At 37.1% G+C, this 14,851-nt stretch overlaps 1 protein-coding gene across 1 annotated transcript in view; it reads right to left on the reverse strand.

Moving 5' to 3' along the window:
• vwa2 (von Willebrand factor A domain containing 2) overlaps positions 1-14,851 on the reverse strand; it is a 28,300-nt gene that overhangs the window by 8,626 nt on the left and 4,823 nt on the right. Inside the window, exons 2-6 of the mRNA XM_067429443.1 lie at positions 13,571-13,641; positions 9,305-9,379; positions 8,396-8,529; positions 7,376-7,485; positions 2,769-2,963 (exon numbers count right to left, since the gene is read on the reverse strand). Of these exons, the coding sequence (XP_067285544.1) occupies positions 2,769-2,963; positions 7,376-7,485; positions 8,396-8,529; positions 9,305-9,379; positions 13,571-13,634 (578 nt within the window). The 5' untranslated portion in view covers positions 13,635-13,641. The remainder of the gene's footprint in view (positions 1-2,768; positions 2,964-7,375; positions 7,486-8,395; positions 8,530-9,304; positions 9,380-13,570; positions 13,642-14,851) is intronic.

A 14,851-nucleotide genomic window follows, 5' to 3' on the forward strand; every position in this document is an offset into this window, starting at 1 on the left:
TATATTGGACCATGTCTTTTATAATGATATCTGCCAGTCGGTAGGGACATTTATGTCATATTTAATTTTTTTTATTTATAAAAAACATGATACACTGCTTTTAAAAGTTTTTTTATGTTGTGAAAATAAGTCTCTTAGGCTCTAACTTTTTTCCCCCTTTTTTTTAAAAATACAGAAAAACGGTAATGTTGTGAAATATTACAATTTAAAATAACTATTTGAATATGTTAAATATAATTTATAAATTTATAAAATATTATTTAATAAAAATTATTTATTTTTGTGCTGGAAATGCTGAATTTTCAGCATCCTATATGTCATATGATCCTCCAGAAATAATTCTAATATGCTGATTTGGTGCTCAAGAATTTGGTGCTATTTTTGTGGAAACCATGAAACTTTTTTTTTTTTTTTAAGAAATCTTTTGTAACATTAGAAATGTATGTACTGTCACTTTGGATGAATTCATTTGCCTTCTTGCTGAAAGTATTAATGTAGGTCACAGTCAAGTTCAAATTTATATTACAGAACACATGGTGCAGTAAATTTCTGCCGATACATTTTGAGCTGGCAGCACATATGGTGCTGCCAGAGCTCTGTGAGTTTTCATTCATCCAAACGTCACAGTAATCCACCCAAACACAACACTGTTAGACTCCCAGCTGTTAGATATGGCCATTAAGGTGAGTTTACCCACTGAGATTCTCTCTTCCTCCTGCACCTGTTGGGAAGCTGCCATAAAGCCTCAATATGAAGAGAGAAGACAGAAATTATGCTATCTGCAGCCTAACCAACAGTAACAACACACATCCATGCTGTCAGCAGCCTTTAAGTGTACAATAACACACCTGTTAGTGTGGCACTGTGTCTGAGAGCTGTCAGCACATCAGTTCACTGACTAATAGAGCTGAAAACATTTCAAATTTGACCGCAACTGTCCCCGAAAAAATGTCTCAAAACTATCACTAACAGAAAAGCACAGAAAAGTATCATAGTATTATCAGTTTTTTATATTTCTTTAAAAAAAAAAAGATTCCTATAGTATTCTTCCCTAGTGTATGCAGTAAATACAATGGTACATCATTATGGTAATCTCTCAGCACCATGGTATATATTATAGTATCAGATATTACTATCTGATGCAGTACTGTACAGTGTTACTGACAGAGTATAACCAAGGACACAAGGTAAATATAAAGCGATAAAACATTTGACCCAAAAATAAACAAATTGCATTATTTTCATGCTGGCAAATTTTTGCCCAAAAATCCTCATTATCATAATACATCTGGAGTTTTTTGTTTTGTTATTCACAATATTTTTTTTTATATCGATTTGACGTTTTTGTGTTATTTTGTGTTTTTTAATCAGCATAAAATAAAGGCAGTACAACAAATAATATATAAAGACTTTTAAATGACAATTATTACAATTAAATTAATATAATAAAAATACTACTACTACTACTAATAATAATAATACAATTTGAATAAAAGTAAAATATACATTAAAAACAATATACATAATTATACATATATAATATTTAATTATATACATAATTAAAATATATCGATACTTTTCACGATACAGAAACAAAAACATATTATATATATAATTCTATATTAATTAGCGCTGCCAAATTGATTAATTCTGTTTATTATATATATATATATATATATATATATATATATATATATATATATATATATATATATATATATATATTATAAATATATAATTGCAAATAATCGATTGATTAATTGCACATTGATTAATCGATTAATTGCGATTAAAATTATTTATCATCTCAAAATTATTTATACTCCTGGTAAATATGATAAAAGAAGGCTGTGAAAACATATCTGCGTTGTTAATCCTTTAGATCTTTTATTTTTAAAATGTACAAAAATCCTCCTTTCATTGGAGAATAAAAATGATAAATGGGGGGGGGGGTCTTATTATGAAATAAATGTTTTTCTCTAATACATATTGCTCAAAATTAATCATAACCTTTTATTCAATACTTTTTTGCAACCTCCATTTCCCAACAGCTTTGAGTCTTCTTTTATAATGCCTGATAAGTTTGGAGAGCTGCCAACTTTGGAGAAGATCCAACCTTGGCCCATTATAAGATTTCTAGCAGAGGCGGTCAGGTTTTCCTGATTTTCCAGATCCAACATAGTTTTTGGACTCTCATGTATCTGGAGAGATTCTATTTGAAGAAATGGTCTCTATAGCTCTTATTAGATGTTGTCCAAACTCATCAGGCAATAGAAGAAGACTCAGAGCTGTTGGGAAAAGTAGGCTGCAAAAAGTATTGAATATAAGGGTATGATTCATTTTGAGCAATGTGTATTAGAGAAAAACATTTATTTCATAATGAGATTTCCCCCTCCCCCCACCTTTTTGTAAATTAAAAAATGAAGATCAAAAGGATTAACAACATAGATTTATTTTCACAGCCTTCTTTATTCATATTTACCAAGGCTATGAATAATTTTGAGCACAACTGTACACAAATACACACGCACATATTACATATTTACAATTTGTATGTTAGATGTAATTAATTGCAATTAATCGATCTGATAGCCTTAATATTAATCTTAATAGTCTTTTTTGCATTAAAATGAAAATGAGATACTCTAGTTGGGGGGTTCTTCAAAATATTACCTGGAAATGTTCCTGACAGGTTTTGTTGAAGCGGGTAATTACAGATGTGAAGGTTTTATTCCGTGATTGAAGTCAGTGCAAATGTTGTGTGTTACCTTGGGTAACGGATCCCCACGGCAAACAGAGCCATTCCAGACAGCTTGAGCTCTGAGGCAGCCAGCTGCACTGCCCCCTGGGACTTTCCGTCAGATAAGAGGATGACGACGCGTGGCACTGTGGAATTGCGTCCGCCGGAAAACCCCTTCCTCAGGACGAACTTCAGAGCCAGACCTGTTTGTGTGCTTCCACCTCTGAACGAGAAAACGAGACAGACTTACTTAATTAATTCTATTAGTGAACTTTACATTTTTAAGACATAAAACTGAGAGTTTAGAATATCAAAGTGAACTACTATGACATGATACCCCAGTCCTTATTAGTGATCTTTGTGGCATGTCACCTTCACTGTGGAGAACTAGTAAATCAGATACCCAGAGCAGCTCATTCATATCACACTGCACAATGAAGAGGACAGTCTGGCAACAAGTTTTCCTTGACTGCCTCTGCTCTAATCTCATTAATTTAACTACAGCGGCCCCTCAGAAGGCTTAGGATAACACAGAAGCCTTTAGTTCCCTTCAGTCCACTGTGTACTTAAAGAACCCTGCATGATGAAACCTAAACTAGCTACAGCACTCACAGGTTCACGCAGACTAGATATTTATCTTTGAGTTGATACATTAAATCAATCCTATTCTATCAAATCATATTTTTTATTGTAACATTATTATTAAATTATATATATATATATATAGACACACACACACAGATCAAGGATAACATTACTAATATTGTCAAAGTAACATCCACATGGATGGCAAGCCCCAAGGTTTCCCAGCAGAACATTGCCCAAACCATCACACTGCCTCTGCTGGCTAGGCTTCTTCGCGTAGTGCATCCTGGTGCAATGTGTTCCCCAGGTAAGCGACGCACACGCACCCAGCCATCCACATGATGTGAAAGAAAATGTGATTCATCTGAGGCGGCTACCTTCTTCCAATCAGTGGTCCAGTTCTAATGCTCAAGTGCCCACTTCACGAGTTCACACTTACATATAATTTATAGAGTAAATTTAAAAGCATATTTGGCGTGCTGTCCGGGGGGTGAGGGGTGGGGGGCGGCTTCGAGCTCGGACTTCGGCCCGAACCCAGAGTACCCCCTTGTATGTAAATAGTGATTTGGAACAAAAAGAGCAAAAAGTGGAGAAGTTCTAATGCTCAAGTGCCCACTTCACGAGTTCACACTTACATATAATTTATAGAGTAAATTTAAAAGCATATTTGGCGTGCTGTCCGGGGGGTGAGGGGTGGGGGGCGGCTTCGAGCTCGGACTTCGGCCCGAACCCAGAGTACCCCCTTGTATGTAAATAGTGATTTGGAACAAAAAGAGCAAAAAGTGGAGAAGGGGTGGTGGAGGGATGCTGATAAACTGTCAACAAAATGGAGGTAAGAAAGCTGCGTATATATACACCTCTTTTGTTGATTAGCTGAGTACTCTCCACCTGTGTCAATTATCTGAACAAGCTCCTCCTGAACCTTGTTAAATAAAAACATCATTTGTTTGCACTCTCAGTGGTCGACAGGGATCAGCATGGGCACCCTGACTCTGGTCTGCGGCTATGCAGCCCCAAACGCAACAAACTATGATGCATTCGGAGAGATGTATTCTGATAATTTCTTTCAGAAATATGAGCTACAGTAATTTGTTTGTTCAATCAGACCACACGGCCTTCGCTCCCCACGTGCATCACTGAGCCTTTGCCACCAATGACCCTATATATATATATATATATATATATATATATATATATATATATATATATATATATATACACTCATCTAAAGGATTATTGGGAACACCATACTAATACTGTGTTTGAACCCCTTTCTCCTTCAGAATTTAATTCTATGTGGCATTGATTCAACAAGGTGCTGAAAGCATTCTTTAGAAATGTTGGCCCATATTTATAGGATGGCATCTTCCAGTTGATGGAGATTTGTGGGATGCACATCCAGGGAACGAAGCTCCCATTCCAACACATCCCAAAGGTGCTCTATTGGGTTGAGATCTGATGACTGTGTGGGCCATTTTAGTCATAAAGGGATGAACATGGTCAGAAACAATGCTCAGGTAGGCCGTGGCATTTAAACTATGCCCAATTGGCACTAAGGGGCCTAAAGTGTGCCAAGAAAACATTCCCCACTCTATTACACCATTTAAAGCAGCACTAGGTAACTTTTCAACCTTCATAATATATTTTCAAGACTCTTGTGATGATACATCGACTTACAATAGGTTGAATGACACGTCTGCCAAAGCTTGATGGGGTCTGTATCGTTTTTAATCGTACTTTTAAACTTCGGGTTTCGGGTAGTAACCCGAGAACAAAAAGAACTACAAAATTCGACTGCTTTACGGCATATACGTCACTTCCACCAACACCCTCACTTCCTTAAATTCGGATGTGAGAGCCCAACTTTGTTCGACGGATAATATAGTCATGTCCGAAGCAGCAGAGACAAATAAGAAAGAAAAGGTTTTGTTGGAGGAAAGCAATAAGAGGAAACGAAAAAGTGATCGGATTAAAGGCAGGACGAGGATCAACATTGGACCAGCGTTTGCTCGTCTGCGTGAGCTGAAGGAGGCGTGCCCGACCGATGCTGTCCTGCTTGTTATGGTGATTACCTACCACTCAAACATTGAATTGAAGTATCATATAGATTCTGTAAAACGGTAACCAATAGACTACTATAATGACGCTGGCTTGTAAACGTGAGCATCGTGATTATTTGGCGTTTGAAAAAAATAAAACCAATGAAATTATATTCATATGACATGCTGAAACATATGCCACTGCCACTGACTGTACCTGGGATGAAGACATTTCACACGCGACGCCAGAAGAACACCTGCATGTGAACTCCTCCTGAAGTGTTCAGAGTAACTGTTAGTGCTGCACCAACCCGCTTTTATGAAGTTATTTGGCCCGCCCTGCACCACTGTATATATTTTTACAACCCGCCCCGCACCCGCGACCATTAAATAGACATACGGGGTCTGCGGGTTATGAGACGACCCGCGCATTACTAGTTCAGGGCTATCAGAGTTGTCATGTCAACAAATGCACGCGCGATGGCATCCCCTGTTGTAGGATACGACAGTAGTTGAGGACATTATTTTTTCCCAACTGAACCCGAGAGCAAAAGTTGCCAAGTGCTGCTTTAACCAACACCAACCTGCACATTGGTAACAAGAGTTCTCATTCTGTTTAGGCCAAATTCTGACTCTACCATCAGAATGTCTCATTCTAAATTGTCGCCTCTTTTTCCTATTTGTAGTGGCGATGAGTGGTACCCTGTGGGGTCTTCTGCTGGAGTAGCCAATCAGCCTCAAGGTTGTGCGTGTTGTGGCTTTGCTGCATACCTTGGTTGTAACGAGTGGTTATTTTAGTCAAAGTTGCTCTTCTATCAGCTTGAATCAGTCGGCCCATTCTGCTCTGACCTTTAGTATCAACAAGGCATTTTCGCCCACAGGACTGCCATATACTGGATGTTTTTCCCTTTTCACACCATTCTTTGTAAACCCTAGAAATTGTTGTGCGCGAAAATCCCAGTAACTGAGCAGATCAGTAACTCAGACCGGCCCGTCTGGCACCAACATCCATGCCACGCTCAAAAATGCTTAAATCACCTTTCTTTCCCATTCTGACATTCAGTTTGGAGTTCAGGAGATTGTCTTGACCAGGACCACACCCCTAAATGCATTAAAGCAACTGCCATGTGATTGGTTGATTAGATAATTGCATTAATGAGAAAAGAGCAGGTGTTCCTAATAATCCTTTAGGTCAGTATTTTATATATATATATATCATTAAAAATGTAAATCACCTATACATGTTTTCAATATTTGACAATATTTTTAATAGTGATTCTCATTACTATAATCCTTATAATAGTTTGTTATTTTTAAACCAGCATAAAGGCAGTAAAACAAACAATATAAATATTTTGAAATTGCAATTACAACGATTAAACGAAAATTATTACACATAAGATTTATGTATTATATATAATTATTATTTCACTTTACAGAAATTAGAATTAGAATAGAGTTAATAATAATTAAAATATTGTTTCATGAGTAACTTTAATTAACACCTACATTTTTCACTGTCAACTACTGGCAATGCTCCTTTATGCAGTGCTGCAATACATGATCTCCTCCATCCTACAGGGATATTGACTAAATGTCAGTGGAGACACAGGCATGTGCACAGCTGGGCTGCTCCCCATCATCTTTGCTCACAGTTGTTCAGCTAGACAGACAAGTGGTGATATGTTCATGGAGTGGGAATCTGAAACGGTAATTTCATGGCTTGTCGAGGGAGATGTGGTATGTCCTGACTGTGTGATGAGGTTTAGGCCAGCTGTGTGCTCAGTGTAATTCAGCTACTAGTCATTATAGAACCCTGCACACCCTTCACCACAAAAACCATTAATTTAACCTCATCAGGTCATCCATCATGATACAGCACACTAAGACACACATGCACACACATGTTGAGAGTGTAATGTAAACACAAGTCTGTGTCGTCAAAATATTTATCATCCTCTACAGGAAGTTCTGAGCCCCGATAGACACACAATAACACTAATCTCTTTACCTATAGTGGATTTTCTTTATCTTTTTCTTCAGCTCCTCCTTGCTCTTGTATGAGTCTAGACTGATTTCCAGTTTAGGTGTGGTACCAAACTGAACCATGCCAACTTTAACCTTCACAAAAAAGAGAATGCAGTTTAAACACCATAAACATGAAGAGGAAACCAACAAAAGTATTAAAATAACATAATGCCAGAATTTGGGGAAATAATTAGAAAAATGAATTCACCCAATAATGAAATTCTGTTATCACCCTAATATTATGGAAGTTTGTTTCCGCAAGGGGGACATTTTTTATTTACATTTTTTGGCGAATATCAGAACTCTGACTTCATAACTCGTAATTGCGAGTTTATATCTCATATAATGTAAGATAAAAACGTAATTTTTAAAAACAATAGCGAAATAAGTCAGCTGACCATTGGCTTTTTCTGCAATTACAAGTTTAAATCTCACAATTCCGAGAAATATAAATGCACAATTCTAACTTCTTTCTTACAATTGTGAGTTTTCATCCCACAATTATGACTTTGTTCACCTCAGAATTGTGAGATATAAACTCAAAACAAATTTAATTGTGAGATAAAAAGTAACAATTTATTCCATTGTGGAAGCAAGCTTCTATATCATGTTGTTCCAATCCTGTATGCTGCTATTTTTGTTGTTGTGACCAGTCATATTCCAAAATGTCGATAAACCACATTAGCACAGTTTATAGGATTTTTATGCTATATTCCTTTACGTCTTTTTCTGAAGTCAAACGATATCTTAGTGACAAAAATAGACTTACTATTCACTATAATTAGTCATTATTAACTAATAATCTTCCCTGTTTGATTAATGAACATGTGATAACAATTTGTCATCAACAATGTCAACACATGCACACTAAAAAATCTTTATCCTTGAATAGCCCAATTATGTCAAGAGCTGCATCGTAAAATTATAGTATAATGGAAAACAGCATAAGAGTGAGTAAATAATGTTTTTCTTTTAATCTGACACTGATTTCATGCAATCTGACCTTGTCTGGGCCTACATCGAGAGCCTCACACAGCTTCAACATGTAGTGCCGGGATCGTTCGAATCCTCCTTTGCCAACGCTGTAGGAGCTGTCCATCACAAAGAGAACATCCATCGCTGCAGAGCACTGCATCACTGACCACACACAGAAAAAAAAACACAAAGCTTACCTCCAGATTCCATCTTTAGCTACCCAATGGTCACTAATGAAGTAGTGCACAAAAGACAAGAATGATTAACCTTATGACACATTTAAAAACACAGCTGTAATGCAAAACAGACACACGGTCACATAAACACTGGCCTATATTTGACACATCTATGGAGCTCAAAGAAGGTCACCTGTGGCATGTTCTAGCAGAGATAAATACTCACAAACACATTACAGCAAGTTTGTGCTAGTCAACCGGCTAAATTATAATCCATGTAGCTGTCATGTTAGAACCTGCCACCTGTCATAAAGAAGGTGATTAGACAGAGACGGCCTGCCGCTGTCTGCTGCAGCACACAAACACATTTACCTAGCTATACAAATACAAATACATAGCATAGATTTGTATTGTTTTTATGCTACTAAAGACAGGATTTAGCTAACTTCTGAGGGCAATTTGAGCCCCAAACTACAGCTAAGTAAATATACAAACTCTCACAGGCTTTCTGTGTCTATGTTAAGTCTTTCTTTTAAACATTTAATATGAAACGAAACCCTCTCTTAACAAGTAAACACAGGTTTTTGACTCTGTTACACATTTATATGGACACACGTTGGCATTAGATCAATGGTTCTTTATACAGACATGAGTTCTTTTTTATATACAGTGTTGTTTCTCTGCACTATATAGTGCTGCTTTGTAGACGTTTAAATTGTCACCTGATTTTCTGAGTGAGAGAAAAAACAGTTAACACTCACTTTCACCAGCAGCGTTGATTTTCATTATGGTTTCGAGATCTGTTTGCATCTCATGCACAGAGAGAATGGTCCAAACTAGAAATAAAGAAATACTGTAATTAGTTTTAAATAGGCAAGACAGAAAATGTTAAACTGAATTAAGATTTATTATTTACATTTCTTCTTAAAATATAGAAATAATTTTTAAAATATAATTTTTAAATGAAAGCTTGTAAACTAATAAAACCTGTCAAGAAGGGGTCATTTTTCACCCAAAAATCAAAAGACGGACGATATAGTAAAAAAACTAAAAAAATATGATTTTTAAATCTATTTAAAAAACAATTAAGCACCACTCCAAACCTTGTGAATGTAATGCAGCAAAAATATATATATAAAAAAAAAAATTAAGATTTCTATAAGATATATATATAACTTAAATATCTTATTTGTTTATTTATGCTTAATTTTTTTCAAGTTTACTGAAACGATTGGATGGATGGACGGACGGAGGGACGGTCGGACAGAAAGATGTGCCAGGAAAAATGGATTCTGGTTGACTCTTTGTTTTTTATCAGCAGGATAAAATCATTCTGAAAGTGATTTCAATGATATTCTCTGATGTTCTTTAATATTGAGAACAATTTTTAGAACTAGCGCATCCGGAAAGTATTCACATCGCTTCACTTTTCCCACAATTTGTTATGTCACAGCCTTATTCCAAAATGAACTAAATTCATAATGTTCCACAAAATTCTACAAACACACCATAACGACAACGTGAAAGTTTGTTTGAAGTCTTTGCAAATGTATTAAAAATAAAATATTAGGCATTATCTTCTCTTCCTTGTTTGTGTTTAATCCTCAAATCAAGATTCAAATGGTTATGAATCAGTGAATCGATCAATGATTTGGGTCTCCAGTGTCACGTGATTTCAGCAGTTTGACACGCGATCCAAACTGCTGAAATCGCGTGACATTGGCGATCCGAATAATTGATCGATTCACTGATTCATAACCATTTGAATCTTGATTTGAGTAACACGGAAGAGAAGACAGTGCTGTATAAAGTCATAGTTTTTGATATTTTTGGACCAAAGTGTATTTTCGATGCTTCAAGAGATTCTAATCAACCAACTGATGTCACATATGGACTACTTTGATGATGTTTTTATTAGCTTTCTGGACATGGACAGTAAAGTGTGCATAGACTGCATATGCTCTGGGACTAAAATATAAAATATCTTAAACTGTGTTCTGAAGATGAACGGAGGTCTTACGGGTGAGGAACGATATTAGGGTGAGTTATGATGACATCAATTTCATTTTTGGGTGAACTAACCCTTTAAGCTCCATCGGGTTGGATGCGAAGCGTCGGTAGCCACTCCTTTATTTATTATCTTGGCTGTGTGCTTTGGGTCATTGTCCTGTTGGAAGATGAACATTTGCCCCAGTCTGAGGTCCAGAGCGCTCTGGAGCATGTTTTCATCAAGGATATCTCACTTTTGTACTGAGACGTGGCTTCTGTCTGGCCTCTCTACCATACAGGCCTCACCTCCCTAATTAGGGCCCTTCTCCCCCAATCGCTAAGTTTGGTCGGGCCAACAGCTCTAGGAAGTGTCCTGATGGTTCCAAACGTCTTCCATTTATGGATGATAGAGGCCACTGTGCTCATTAGGACCTTTAATGCGGCAGAATTTTTTCTGTACCCTTCCCCAGATCTGTGCCTCGATACAATCCTGTCTCAGAGGTCTACAGGCAATTCCTTGGACTTGACGGCTTGGTTTGTGCTCTGACATGCACTATTAACTGTATAGACCTTATATAGACAGGTGTGTGCATTTCCAAATAATTTCCAAATGAATTTACCACAGGCAGCCTCCAATTAAGTTGTAGAAATGTCTCAAGGAGGATCATTGGAAACAGGATGCACTTGAGACGCATCCTGTTTATACTTAAAGGCTGTGAGTACTTATGTACATGTACATGTATGTACATGTGATTTTTAAAATGTATTTTATTTGCAACGGTTTCAAACAAACTTCTTTCATGTTGTCATAATGGGGTATTGTTTGTAGAATTTTCAGGAAAATAATGAATTTAATCAATTTTGGAATAAGACTGTAACATAACAAAACCTGGGAAAAGTTAAGCGCTGTGAATACTTTCCAGATGCACTGTATATCTTTATCATTATCTTTACAGTTATCATTCTTGCTGTGAACGGGTGAGATTTTCCTATGGGGTTTGATAATGGGGTTTTTCAATTCATGAGTAAAATATGGTCTGTGGTAAACATAACTTTACAATACTTTGACGTTTTGTTCTACATCGTAAACCGAACACTAGTCATTTATTAAAAACATACATTTTCAAAAAATAAACAACTGCTTCAAAATTCAGTATGGGCATGTGTAGTTCACTTTGTAGAACGAAATGACAAAAATATCATCAAGTTATGTTTACCACAGACCTTATTTTACCCACAAATTGAAAAACCCTACAGTAAAAAAGGAACCAGCGGCGAATTGGTCTTCCAGGTTTTGACATCATACCTGCACCACTCTATTGTCCTGAAAATAATGTAACTACAATTACATTATAACATACAAGTCATAAAAACATTTTTAGGTGAAATGTGACCTGGACATGCATTTGGTGTTACTAACCCAGGTACTCCCTCAGGCACTGTCAAAGTCAACAGCAGGTTACACAAATGAGTCATTTGAGCACGGCTCCTAGATAACTGATCTGACCCCTAGACACAGCTCCGAATGGAACTCGCTAAACATCCTTAAGAGGGGAATAATTCACAACGATTGGCATTCCAGCAACGCCCACTGGACGTGAAGAGAACGGTCAGCTGTCCTGGCCCATGTTTCCCGCTCGAGTGAGCAGGGTTCAGAGCGGCGTGCTTTCTCATGCATACAATCGCTGATTGAGAGGCAGGGGCCATGCGAACAGCCCAGGGCAGAAGATCCTGTGTAACGCTCCTGTGGAGTGGATTGGAGTGCGCTTGAGAACCACACACTTTAATCATGTGCATTTGTCTCCTAACACTCCTGCCATCATGCAGAGGGCTGCTCTCAGCACCTCGCCATGGAAACAGACCTCGGCCATAGAAACCTGCAGGACCCCCCGGAGAGATGTGGGGCTGGGGTCTTCAGCGGAAAAATGATGAAGCCACAAAATGTTAATGGTTTAATTCCACTGATGGTGGAGAGGAATACAGATCTTGGTCATTCTGAATCACTGCAATTCTCACAAGAATTCCAAAAGAGCAAAATGATACCTCAGAGCCTTTGTAAATAATTCAATAAAAATAATAGCCATATAGATTAAGACCTAGTTTTGGAGTTTGTAACTACACTAGTAACATACCTACTACCAACTACCTCTTTACAAAGCCTACACTGTGAAAGGTTTGATAAATGATTTAATCTATGATGATTCAAACTGTAAATGCAAAGCTTATCAAGCTCATGGGTGGTGAACCATGAAGCTTTATCATTATGTTTAAATAAGTAAGAGTATGCAGTTTTACATGTAAAGAAGAAAGGGCTGGTAATACTGGAAAGGGGATGTCAGAGCTAGTTATTTTTATATGATAGATGAGCAACATCAGTGATGTATGGCTCTGAACAAGTCAACGTGTATAGGTCACAGTGAATCTCCACTCAAAACCTGCGGTGATCCCCTCTGACAGACTGTGGAACCGAGAGAAATTTAATCGCCTGATTTGAACGGTTTGAAGGACTAAATCCCTCCTCAGATTCATGGCATATGTCCAGGAACGTAATGGGAAAATATTTGAGAAACACATGGGTATATATCTCAATTCAGAACTCCAACACTCCATCAAAAAAAAAGGAATGTAATGGAGGCCTCAGTAGGACAGACAGTAAAGTATAACAATAATGTAAAGTAAATATTTTGAATGGCTTTGGATCTCTAGTCTGATAAAAAGCTAATGCTGGCCGGGTAAATGCTGTATAAGCACTTGTTGAGTAATAAACATCTGGCTGAAATTCCAATTTAAGGGCTATGATGAATTATTATTTTAAGATAAACATCTCAAGTTACTAAGAATAACGCATTACTAAAGTTGCGTTGCACAATGAAAGATTAAGATATGCATCTAAATTCAAGTCGACAAAAATATTCAAATCTCTGCACTTTTCAAATATAAATACAATTAAAAAATATATTTTTAAATATTAATAAATAAACACAAAAAATAGCATTGCATACAAAAATAAAATAAATAAGTGAAATACTTCCTCTTACCTTGGCCAGACAGGAGCATGAGAAGGAAATTCAGCCGACTTCTAGAGGACATTTTGCATTGCATTTGTGTCCTGAAATGTGAACAAAAAGATTCAGTTAAAATGCTGGGTTAAAATCAACCCAAGTTAGGTTGAAAATGGACAAAGCCAGCGATTGGGTTGTTTTAACCCAGTGAATGGGTTGTTATATAACCCAGTGGTTGGGTTAAATGGTTGCTTAAAACAACTCAATTGTTGGGTTTGTCCATTTTCAACCCAACTTGGGTTGTTTTTAAAACACCATTTTTTAGAGTGTAACAGTCTTTGAACAGGCCAACTTTTGAGTAACTACAGAAAAAAACTTTGAGAATTCTTACAAAGAAAAGGCAGCTGGCAAAGACTATGTGGGCAAACAAATTTGGGAAAGAAAGAGTTCTTGGAATTTCACTCATGAGTTGGTGGGCTTGAGGTTAGTGGGGCAGCAATTTTTATTGACCCTCAGGAGCACTGGTTGGACAAGCTAGGAACATAGGATGGGAAAGCCAGGCTGACTGAGGGCTATTTTGAGATCAAACCCAACCAACTAACAGCTGAGGGACTCAGGTATAGCATGAAGCCCGTAAAGAGAGTCAGCATCATAAAATGACTGACAGCAGTCAAGGGCTGCACTACAATTCAAGAGACCCATGACAAAATATTTATGGGTAGGCTACCTCTCCCCTGAGCCCAATGACAAGGCATTACTGGGCCCCAAACAATGTTCCTAGTAGTCTCCCTGATCACAGGCAAGCTCAATTCTAAGCCAGTCAAACTGTCGTCACATCAGACTAATCATTTACCCGTCTGTGTTTTGAGAAAAGTGGAGAGCCCAGTGATGTGTGGAGAAAACAGCATGATACTGTTCATCTCAGATTAAGTCCCCCAGCAGCCACACAAATACTCCTGTGCCACATTCCCAGAGCTTAAGGTCAAAGTTTACATCTTTAAGAGCCCAACTTTATTATTAAATTAAACATGTTGACAAATGCCAGCTGGCTACACCAGACAGGAGAATTATTCACCGCCACGAGTCACTGGATTCAGTCTCAACGCCTACCTGTTCTGCTCTGCGATCAAAGTCAAGCCAACAACCATACAAAACAACACTGTAAAATAAAAGAACTGGTTCATGTTCAGACTATAGAATTAGCTACTAATGTCCAAATGAATTATCCATTAACCATAGGATTACTTTTTTTGTTGTTGTTGAAAGAAGTAATTTAATAGTATTATTCAGCAAGGATGCATTAAATTGATTAAAAAG

The sequence above is a fragment of the Pseudorasbora parva genome, chromosome 21, assembly GCF_024679245.1.
Source record: "Pseudorasbora parva isolate DD20220531a chromosome 21, ASM2467924v1, whole genome shotgun sequence".
NCBI classification, from domain to species: Eukaryota; Metazoa; Chordata; class Actinopteri; order Cypriniformes; family Gobionidae; genus Pseudorasbora; species Pseudorasbora parva.